Genomic DNA, 12,079 nt, shown 5'->3' on the forward strand with positions numbered 1-12,079 from the left:
AAAGTTGACCTTTTGTAAACATAAAAATTGTCACATCAAATCCCGACAAATACACATTGCAGAGAGCCCTGCGTGATATCTGTTTATGATTAATTCTCTACACAGGAAAGTGGAAAATAACCAAGTACAGTACCATTTGATGCTTCTTTTGTGCTTCTCTTCTACAAACATGAGCATGTGGCACATATGCGCATATGTTTGAAGAACATGATTTTAGAAAATACAATATTTGTCTGGATTAAAATACCCAAAAGTATAGACAGTAAAAATGAGCTCCATTTTGAACAGCGACATTACTAAAATGCAATAATATGATAAATATAAGAAGACATTTCTGCATAACTTGATACTGTGATATTTATGTGCTTAAATTTGAATGTTGAATATTCTAACACTGGGTTGTGTTTTTGCGTTGTGCATTGTAGACCTACTCTCCCACTTGTTTTGCATGAGCACAGGGTTACAGACACTGTTAAAAAATGCAGCTTTTTTCAAGGAAATTCAGCACCAGTGCAGCCAATTAGATCCCATTCCTGTTGATACGTATCCTGCTGATTGGTGATAATAATTTGAGCCGGGAGGCCAGGCATCATCTGTCTCAGTGCTACTTCATTAGAGGTGTGTGACCTCTAATGAAAACATGATTGCAATCAGCGATGGCATTTTTAATGTGTGGACGTGTCGCATTCTCAGAGCACGAGCGGAACCGGGAGCGCGCGCTCTGTAACCCTCCAACCCCCCCACCCCACCCCCAACCACACACGCAAACTATCCAGCATCAGCTGCTGGAGGGGGCCACAGGCATCGAAGGGACCAGCGTGGACGCGCGCGGCTCTATTTCTCACCTTCTCTCGCGCTCCGTGCTCGCGCCGTTCCTCTGTGCGCGCTTCCGCTCAGAGCCAGGCTTCAGAGAACCCGGAGAGCAGACGAGCGACAGCGGGGGAGAGAGAAAGATGGAGGTGAGGGTCGGGGAGAGACTCCTGTGCCTGGCGGTGCTGTCCAGCGTCTTCTACGTGGATTCGGTCCACGGGAAATACGTGAAAGGCATCGTGAACACCAAAGAGGTGAGCGCTGTTTTGTTTTTTTTCTTCACCTCTTAAATTAGTTGCGACAGTAACACCGCTACAGACTGCGCGCAGCGGGGAAGGGGCTCGATTGCGTATCCGCACGCAGGTGTCTCTGTGGCGGACTGTACCGTGGATACACGAAGAGCCTACCGCCAATTCACCGCTAAGTTGCCTTCAGTATTTCCATGCCGCCGTATGAAACACACTTACCTCGATTCTGCCTCGCAGTTGCGCGCCATCTGCGTGCGTGTCATCTGTGGCGTATATTTTACCCTCATTATGATGTTCTTTGGCATCGTTGTAGTCCCAGAAAGCAGCATCCCTCCAGTCCACGGCCACCAGTCGAGCCTCTTGTACTGATTGCTCATCTTTAAAGCAAATGCAGCTTCGTGTGCGTGGCGTTGTCGCCACGCTTGAATGTAAATTAGCAGTGGAAATGTGTGTTTATGATGAGAGGAGCCGTTACAGGTGTGCGTCATATGGCTTCTGGGGCGCGCGGCGTTGGATTTGAGGTGGCTCTTGAGGAACCGGGGCTCAGTGCAGCCTCGGTCAGGGTTTTCTGAGTGTGTTTTCAGACAGATCACCATTGACATCATCGCTGCCCTGACAAGATCTGCGAGTTGAAAATGTTAAGTGTGCAGCTGGGCAGATACTGGAGCTCTGGGCCGTTTGTAATTCAGGAGGTTACCACCTGCTGTTCCACATCCCCGGCTGGTATTCTCACGAGTTTGTGGATCAAGTTTGACATACATGAGTAATGCAATAGGACCGTCTACCATTTTGTTGAGTTCAACAAGACAGGCCACTATGCAGACAAAGCAGCATCTATAACAGCACTGCCAGATAAGCCCAGTGCAGATTATTCATGGTCGTTGCGAACATTATGGTAATTTTGTTGGAATTTCTGCAGAACTGCGGTGGAATCAAAGTATTTATGTCTCTGAAACAACAGGGGACACATGTGACCTTTCAGTCTGTGAGGTCAGCTGTGCCTGGAGATTCAAACCTGCAGGGCTAAAGAAAATTAATGTTTAACAAACACATCAAACATAAGAAATACTGCAAAGCAATTTCCCAGACGCCAAGATGACATATACCAATTTCTTATTTTGCCTGATAATTCAGTTTCTAATCATATAAACCATGAAAAAGCAACACACCAAATGCAAGCACATGTTTGGCCTTTATTTTTGCTTGATAGAATCGTCACCTTTCGCTGAATTGTGAAATCTCCATCGTGAGCACCGTCAGGAGGTGTTAGCTCCTGCTCAGTGACCGACAGCAGGGGAGGTGACTGTGTTGTTGCACTTCTCAGCTCAGGTCACAATGTGAAGGAAGGTGCTGTTGTAAACAAAGAATGAGAAAAAAGGAGTGTGCATGCTCAGAAGTATCCCTCCATTGAAATGCAGCATCAATATTCTGCGCTAACTACTGAGCACTCAGGTGTTTCGTGTACCACAGATTTTCATGTGCTGCCAAAATGCGACTTGGCAGCAAAAAAGACTGAAATACTTAGCCACCTACCACCAGGATATCATCTTACTTGTATCACCTTACCTGGCTCCCCCAAAAAGCAAAGAACAGAATCTATGAGACACCACTTTGAGTCAGCAAGCTTTAATTCTCACTCAGGCTGGCTACTTGTTATGCTCACATTACCTGAACTTTGACGACAGTGAATTTAAACATGCGTCATGAGCTGAGAGATTGAAGTCACCGGTTTGAATCCCGAGGATGACGACAGGGATTTGAATGTATAAACTGAGCAAGAGGCACTCATCCATCCATCACAGCGGTTGAGATGCCCTTGAACGCAGCGCTGAATCCGCACCTGCTCCAGTGGAGCTGCTCACTGGCCGGCAATATTGCACTGGGCAACTTCCAAGTGTGTGTGTGTGTGTGTGTGTGTGTGTGTGTGTGTGTGTGTGTGTGTGTGTGTGTGTGTGTGTGTGTGTGTGTGTGTGTGTGTGTGTGTGTGTGTGTGTGTGTGAGATGGAGTGAGACACCAGCTCCTGAATGAAGGGCATCTACTTTTCTGATCCTCTGCAGTAAATAACAATACAGTTTTAGTCAACCTGTCTTGTTATGAAAGACCACAAATTAGGAGGTTTTGCATAATAAGTAAATACTGCATTTAAATGGCTTCATCAGCTGCAATTAACTCTTTTCATTTGATAAATCTGATTCTGTTCTTCATTATTTTTTTGGTCTATCATAGAAAATGTGACGCCAGTGTCCCAGATCTGAAGGTGATGCCTTCAAACCGTTTGTTTTGTCCAGTCAAGGCTCAAAAATCCAAAAATCTTCAGTTTATTGTCATTAAAGGATTAAAAACACAACAAATGTTTACATCTAAGAGGCTGGTGACTGTGGATTTTGAATATTTCTGCTTAAAAAAATGACTTGCATGACGACCAAAGCAGTTCCTGATAGATTCTCCATTGATGGATTGATTATTGTTTTAGCTTTACTGAACTGTTCCACAAATGCTCTTTATTTCTTGCTTTTATTTATTTATTTTTTATCTTGAATCTTGTGGTTGGCTTTCTCACCTTACTGTTGCACTTCTGAACCATTCAGGAATCATTTGACAACCTAAGCAAAACAACAGAACAGTCTGAATGACATCAAGCAACACCGGACTTGACATATTGATATTGTGTGTGTGTGTGTGTGTGTGTGAGAACAGTTTAACACAACATCACTCTTGCGTGTGCATTCCTGCCCCAAGGTCATCTACCAACTCCACCCCACATCCCCTCTCTCGCAGATTTGCACACACACACACACACACACACACACACACACACACACACACACACACACACACACACACACACACACACACACACAGACTAAACCTCAGCACTCACACACTGAAACTCTCTACTTCAATCCCACAATCCTTTAGCTGTATCAATGTCTGCACAGGCGAAGGCAGAGTTAGTGCAGAGCTGTAAATTGACAAACCCAATTTAACACACTGAGAGGGATGACCTGTTGAAACCTGTGGAGCGGCTGGAGAAATGTAGTGAAACACAAAGCAAAGTTATCCAAAGGCATCGGCGCTTCAGACTGGTCAACAGCTTGATTGCAGCTGGTCGATGTGCCCAATTAGCTTTGGTGGCTCGTGGCGTGTGGAGGCACTGATAAAATGTCCCTCAGTAGTAGCTTTAAGGTCAGAGGAAGGTCGTCCTTTTGAATCCAGCAGGGAAAATCGAGGAAACAATTAAAGTCCTCACACTCTTTTAGCAGCCAGCAGCACAAGCCCCCTGAGCAAGGCAGTAAATCCACACTGTGCTTCAGGCTGTTTCCCCTGTGTCAGTGTCCATAAAGCTGTAGAAGTTTGCAGCAGACTGATGTTAAACCTCTACGAAAGCAAAGTCCTTGTCTGACCTCAGGTTCGGCTGAGGTGTGGCTCGCTTACATTCTGACAGCGCACACTTGCTGCGACAGGTGTCAAACCTCAGTTTATATATAACTTTGGAAAAATATGTAAATTATTATTTTTATGACCAGTTTTGTGATTGCAATTTCAAATGTGGTTATTTTCTGCAAATTAAACTGCAGGGTTGTGCTTGCGGTCTACATACTGTGGCATTAAATGAGGTCCCTTATTTGTACCAGCTATAATCATAATTTGTTTTTGTTTCTGCATGAATAGTCATAAAAATATTAATTAATGTGGTTGCTTGTTGTTGATATCCATTTTTTTTTTTCGAACCAGTCAGACAGAAAAAGTGAACTTAAATAGTGATCTGTAGAAACAAAGGCCAGATGGTTGTTGGGTTTGAGTACCGTTTACACTTGAATTGGCGCCAGTGCCTGGTATTCGTTACAGGTATCCAGCGGTACCATTTTTTTTGGTACTTTTCTCTGTCTGTAATAACAAAAACATAATTTCAGTTGTTAAAAAAAAAAGTAAGTCCAGATCAATTTTGGTGGTGTTGCTAATGCTAATGGTGTTGCTAATGCTAAGCTAACATCAACCAAGACACTGAGCAAAGCTGAGTTATCACCAGCAACAACTGATCCAATTAGCTAATTAATTACCTGCAGATGTTGATGAAGCTGTTGATGCCTCACTTAAAGTTTCGTCGTCCACGGACGGTCCAGCTTCTTCGCCGCTCGTTGCAGGCGTGCTAACACTAGCTGCAGCTGCTGCAGGGCACTTGGCCGGGCGTTTCCTCAGGTTAGACATATTGCTCTGGCTAACTTTGTATTTCACTACAAATGTTGCCACGAGTGTTGTCTGCGTCAAGTTTTGGAAAGTGGAACCACACTTTCGCCCACAGTATTCACCAGCTTAAACTTAGTTGCCCCCTCTTGCTAAGATGCTTTTATTTATGAAGTTTAGTGTCCAAATTGCTCCTCTTTCAAATTGTGATTTTGATATGAAAGATCATCAATCATCTTGCCCTTGTTTTCCAACACGTGGCCTCAGACACGTTAGAATGTCTTTGGTTTCCGCCATTAATGAAAATTTGTGGATTATACCAGAAAGGTCTTTAAACTTTTGTCTTTTGAAAATAAATGAAAATGAACAGATGCCCTTGAAAGTTCTTTGTCTAATGATGAAATATAGCGGCCATATTCATCTTCGTGCCTCAGCTCACTGGGCCTCCATCCATCCTAAAATCAACATCTCACATCCTGAGGAAAAACACAGTGATGGATGTTTGGCTTGATACAGCAGCAGTTTCAAAATGACAGATTTCACCGGGACTTCTGGGCTTAATAGGATCATGAGGTACAGAGGTCGTGTATGTGATGTCTTGTTTTAATTAATGTCATGTCTTATCTTGAAATATGCCAGTTCTAAATTCTTCAATTTTACCAAACAAGACTTCGAAAGTCACTGAAAAATCCTTCAAGATGTCATTGAAGTAAGTTTTGGGAACCCTGTATGCACAGAATTTCTAACTCAATCACTTTTCCTACATCTCTTTTTAATGAGAACATTGTGATTAGATACAGGCAGCGTGTGTGCATGTGAGGCAGTGTTTTCATGTGTCCATATGCTTGCCTCAATGTGCGCGCCTGTTTGCGTCTTTGCGTGTCTGCATAGTCTGTGTGTACTCGTGCAAAACACCCAGAGAGGGACAGAGCTTGAGTGCGTTTGTGTGTCGCTGCGTGAATGTGTTTATGTGTCGCGGCGTTGTGTAACCCTGACTAATGAATCATTGAGAAGCCCAGCGGTCCAGGGGTGACTTGACTAGCTGATTGGTAATTAATTGTTAATGAGGCTTAGCAAGCAAACAGGGATCTGGAGAGAAAGAGAAAAAGACAGAAAGCTACAGAGATGAAAGGACAGAAACTGTGAGGGAGGAAGAAAGAGAGAGAGACAGAGAGAATGAGACGGGGAGATGCTGAATTGACCGGATACTGCATCAAGGCATAGCACTTGATTAATGGGGTGTACGAACACACACATACGCGCACATGTACATACACGCACACACACGCTTAGGGAGGTGGCTGAGTGATTCTGCATCACAATGCAGTGGCCATGGGGAAATAAGGAAACTAAAAGGGGATTAAGGTAGACACCTTATCCACTGTTTCTGTTCTCCGGGGCTCAGTCTCTTTTCTACTCTCCACAGACACACGCACGCACGCACACGCGCACACACACACAAAGCTGCGGTGGGTTAACTAGCGGCCACTTGGTTTTGGTGAATTGTGCTAACAGCTATCTGAGCGCCTCGCTGTCTTGTTGATGTCTTGGCCTTGTCAGACTCAGTGGTCTGCTTTCAGAGGGGAGCTCTGGGGAAGTCTGTTCACAGGTCTCTGAGAGTATGTGTGAAAAAAGGTCGTGCAAAGCCTTCTGTGTCTCCGGAGGGAGCTGTCTGAAATCTGATAAATTACCTCTAGTGATGTCAGTTTGGTTGAAGCAGAAAGTTTGACAATGAAAACAAATGTGGAGTTAGAAAGACGTGAGGTTACCAGACGTCTTTGGTTTGAGGCTATATCAGCTAATGATTCTTTTCATCGTAGGTCAATTCACCAATTTTTCTCCTGATTGATGCTCAGTCTGTACTGTTAGGAAATAGTGAAAACTGCCAAACAGTGTCATTTTTGCTTGAAAAATTACAAAATTGGCGACTGGTTAATTGTTGTTTCTTCTCATGTGAACAATACAGGCTGCAACTGCTGATTTTTTTTTTTATAATCAATAAATCTCTAAATTATTTATTCAATAAATCAGTCATTTGGTCAATAAAATGTCAGAAAATCATAATTTCTCAGAGCACTTCGTGATGTCTGCAAATTGCTTTTTTTGTCTGACTTTACAACCAATAAGCATTGGTCAGTTTTGGTTGATAACTGACTGAAATTATTTAATTGATTATTCAAATTTTTGACAGTTAATAGTTCTGGGTGATATGAAAATCTATATGACCTATTTTACCTCAGTATGCATAAATATTGTATCTTTAAAATGTATAGTGACCGAAAAGGTCAAACGAGGGAACTCAAAAAATGGAACTGATTTTTGTAACTGCACAAAAAATAATAATCTATCAAAATCAGTGTTGTTGCTCATCATTGACATATCCCAGACTGATTATCCACAAAAAATTAAAATCCACTTTGCATTCATCAAATAGAAAATAATTCATTTTTTGTGTAACGCTACACTAGCACTATGTGAATCAACTGGCATTTAGAGGGTTAAAATTATGAAAATGAAGTCACATTTGCTATACATGATGAGGACTGGAGTTAATAACCTAAATAAATAAATAAATAAATTCATCATACTCTCCCTGTCCATGACAGAAAAAGGACAAAGCTGGTAACTTAGATGTGTTATTAAAGGGTTCTCCGAGGGTTAAATAATCAGTATTTGTGTACTGAGGCTGTTCTTCGTAGTTTAGATTAGGACTGTAAATGTCAATTATTTCTTAAACTATTTATCTCCCAGTTATTGTCTAAATCAATCAGTTAGCTGATAAGTATATAAAATGTCATGTTTCCCATTTCTATGTGGCAGTTTAGCTTGAAAAATGGCCCAAATTATTAATCAGTCATCAAAATCACTGCAGTCATTTGTCTGCTAATCTACTACTCAGCTAATTGTTTCAGCTCAAGTGTAGATCCTTTCAAGGAATTTGAAAGCATGCACTGATATTGTGGACATTAACGTGCTTCTAATGTTGTGGCAGCAGTTTTGGGGAATGCCGACGTCTGTTTTAACACAACAGTGCCTCCACACACAAAGCCAGCTCCATAAAGAAACGGCTCTGTGAGTCTTTGGAGGAAATCCTTCGCTGACCTGCACAGAATCCTGACCTCAACCTCATCAAACACCTCTGGGATGAAGTGGAACACCAAATGTGAGCCAGGACTTATCACCCGACATCAGTGCCTGACCTCGCTCATGCTCTCGTGGCTGAAAGGGAGAAAATTCCTGCAGCCAGGTTTGAAAATCTCATATGAGTGTAATGTTTATCCGTCCAAATAATTTTGGCCATGTGCAGGCACTGCCTCTCTCATGTTGGCTCCTGATTTGCTGGTCCTGTTTAATCACCGTACTGTAAGATACTGGGCTCTTGGCTGATTGGTTGGCTGAGTTTCTGGTTAGATGTCATTGGTTGTTTATGCAGCCTACGTCCATTGAAGTTTGTGACATAAATGAACGTACCGATTGATTTCCTGTCTGAATTGTCTCACAAAGCAAGAGAAGGACGTCTGACTAATTATCTGCTTTGGCCGCCATTGTTCCGCCGGTGCGGTGAGCTACTTCGGAGTTGGTGATGTGAAGGACAAACGTATGAGAGCAGGGCAAGAGTAAGTGTTTGAGCCACTTTGGCCTTTAGAGGTTTCTATGGCAGCTACAAACTAAGGCATGCTGAGGTTGCTATGACGACAACAACGGGTGGTGGGGGTCACACATTCAGTGCCGTGTGTGTGTGTGTGTGTGTAGTAATGCATGTTTTTTTCAGAGCAGCCATGGCGTGCTGAAAGAGTGTGGGGCAGATGCTCATGTGTTTGTCCAACAAAGGGTTCTTTGACGGTCCGAGGCTATGTTGAGTGAAATGATACCCTCCCAATCAGCCCAACCTGACCACCCCTCTCTCCTCTCTCTGGGGATTCATCTCTGGGTCAGTGCTTCCCTTTTGCTGCACCCGGTTTCATGGTTACAGCAGTAAGCGTTACCCAGGACTCAGAGGTGGGAGTGAGTCTCGGTCCTGTGTGACTTTTGGAGTTTGTCATGACTTATAACTCAGAGGGTCCGGGGATGAAGCTGGCTGGCAGCGTCTGAAATATGGCTGCGGTTTTGTTTGCTGTGATATATGGAGGCAGCAGCAGCAGCCACGCTACACTGCTCCGGTTCCTCAGCACAGAAATTACCGTGCTTGTTTATGTAGGGAGAACACAGGGCGGAGGTAATTACAGTATAATGGTGCACAGGGAGTTTTGCCACTTGGGCTGAGATCAGGAGTTCATAACAACCAACCTTAAGGACCGTTTTAATAAGGAAGAGGAGTGTGCTCGAGCTCATGAAGATGCTGAAATGTGCAACAGATTCTCATGTGTGTGATTGGAAACACGCGGTTCTGCAGCTGTGGTCATGTTCTGGATCCGCTTGTTTCAACGTTTGAAAAGTACGATTGATTACCTGAAGAATATAATATCACATCCTGACATTAGAGGGATTTTGTTATTCATGGATCTTGTAATTGTGATTTTCTGGTCTGAAAGCTACAATACAGTAAAATAATTTGACCGTTAAACTGGCTGCTCTGTGAAATGACAAATGAATGCCTGTTTTGTCATCATATCCAGATAAGTTATAGCACTCCAGTTACGGGTGGGAAAGCATGAGCAGTCATACATCAAAGCATTATTACAGATGTCAGCCAGGCTGAATATTGAGTTTTCGAGTGCTGACCAAACTGTGTCACTGAGTTAGTCGGCCTTACTCACATTCTCAGTCTTGTTTGCTTTCTTCTCAATCAGGATATGTCTGCATCTAATGATCATTATCAAACTAATTGCTGCAGTTGATTAATTGCTAACTTTTTGGTCTATAAAATGGAAGAAAATAATTTCCATGACAATCAGATAATCAATTATCATAATAATTCGATCATTTTTTCATTGATTGACTAAATGGTTTATTGTTTCAGTCAAGTTAGCACAAAGAAGCTACTGAGGTCTTGTATACTTTAATCTGATATGTCCTCATTCTCAATAGAAAGACTGAGCAGAGGACGCGCTGTTTAGAAACTCCTGCTCACACTCGTTAACGGTGGCGTTGCTCGGTCTCTTCAAGCAAGAAATCCCTGGGGCCCCCACCCGTGCACGCTGCAAAAATTTGGTTTTTGCACCCATAAATGTACAATTTCTGGGACATTTGAGATGAATACTGAAAAAATAGATTAGTGGTTCTCAAAGTGAGGTCCAGGGACCAACAGAGGTCCCTGAAAGCCCAGGCCTATCAATAATCGTTGTAAATAAGTGGCCGGGGCCCCCCTAGTGGCCAGGGGCTCCAAACAACTGCCTAGCTTGCTTGTCCTTAAGCCCCGCCCCTGCTCGTTAAAGTATTCATTCATTCTGAATCAGATCTAATTTAATAGTGCCAGAATTCGGGTGTTGTATTGGACCCTGTGCTGAAAGAGAATATACCTCAATACATGACAAAATTGTGTCCGTAGCATCAAAAATGATAAAAAGTTGGCATTAAATGCTTCATCAAATTAGCAGTTTTGTTCTGTGATATTTCTGATCAGGAAATCAGGAGACTACTAATTTCAAAATCTACTTTTTTACACAAAGCTCTTGTGTTGCTGTTTGTGTTGATTACATTAAACAAGCATTTACTTTTGGTTTTGGATTTTTGATTTAATTAGGGCTGCAACTAATGACATTTCCATAATGATTAATTATCTGTCAGCTGATATTTGTTACTGGACTCATGGATTAGCCATTAGTCTTTATGATGTTAGAAAATAGTAAGAGCCCAAGCTGAGATATTTATATCACTTATTTTGTCCGAGCAACAGTCCAGAATATGTTCAGTTTACTGTCAAAGACGACTAAGAAAAGCATTTTTGGCATTTTTTCCTCAAAAAGCAATCAGTTAGGAAAATTATTGCTGATTAATGCCCCATTGATCAACAGAGGGGAAAAAAGGGGACGATTATATTGACTAAAATGCATTCACCACAAATCTATAGTATTTTAGCTCGGTGTCTCTCTCCGGTGCCAGTTGTATAAATAAATCTTCTGTCATTTGTTTGTACTCATTTTGCAGAAGCAGCTATTACTTTTCCTGAAGATGTGATGTCTCATTCGAGTTCAAAACTCTTCATTTATTCTGGCCACACAGTCGGGCCAACTCACTCCGGGCAGCCCTCCAGATAAAGGAAGCTGTGTGTAAACAACATATAAGTGATGTGGTGTTAGTGCTGTGTTCAGCACTATGATCCATATCTACAGAATGTGTCTGCCCACAGCTGTAAGAATGTGTATATATATATATATATATATATATATATATATATATATATATATATATATATATATATATATATATATATATATATATATATATATATATATATATATATATATATATATAAGAGACCACCACTGACTGATCCGCCATGCCAGTGCTGCTGCAGTGCCTTATGTAAGCTCAGTGAAGTACACCATCAGCACTATTATTTGGTCTCACGCTGCCAAGCTTATGGCTGAATAGTATTAAGAAGGGATAGTTTTTTTCCTTCTTCTCCACCTCTCTCCCTTATTAATGTGCTCAGCAGCCCCTTAATGTCCTCTCTGTTTACCCTTTAGAAGTTTACTGTCTTGGCACCACCTCTCTCCCTCCTCTCTCTAAACTTCTTTTCCACTTCTCTTCCACCTAATCTTTAACTTTTCTCAACTTTCTTTTTCTTACAGCTCTCCTTCCCTCTTCTACATCTTTTTTTACGTCCATATACTTGCCAACAACGTCTTTTTTTTTTTTTTTAATTTTAGCCGGGTTGTTAGCGTCAGTGTGT

At 42.1% G+C, this 12,079-nt stretch overlaps 1 protein-coding gene across 1 annotated transcript in view; it reads left to right on the top strand.

Annotated features, from left to right (window-relative positions):
• Positions 1-809: 809 nt before the first annotated feature.
• The window catches only part of tmem145 (transmembrane protein 145), a 38,526-nt gene continuing 27,256 nt past the window's right edge, over positions 810-12,079 (top strand). Inside the window, exon 1 of the mRNA XM_070967304.1 lies at positions 810-1,064. Coding sequence (XP_070823405.1) covers positions 954-1,064 — 111 coding nt within the window. The 5' untranslated portion in view covers positions 810-953. The remainder of the gene's footprint in view (positions 1,065-12,079) is intronic.

This window comes from Chaetodon trifascialis, chromosome 7 (assembly GCF_039877785.1).
Source record: "Chaetodon trifascialis isolate fChaTrf1 chromosome 7, fChaTrf1.hap1, whole genome shotgun sequence".
Lineage (NCBI taxonomy): Eukaryota > Metazoa > Chordata > Actinopteri > Chaetodontiformes > Chaetodontidae > Chaetodon > Chaetodon trifascialis.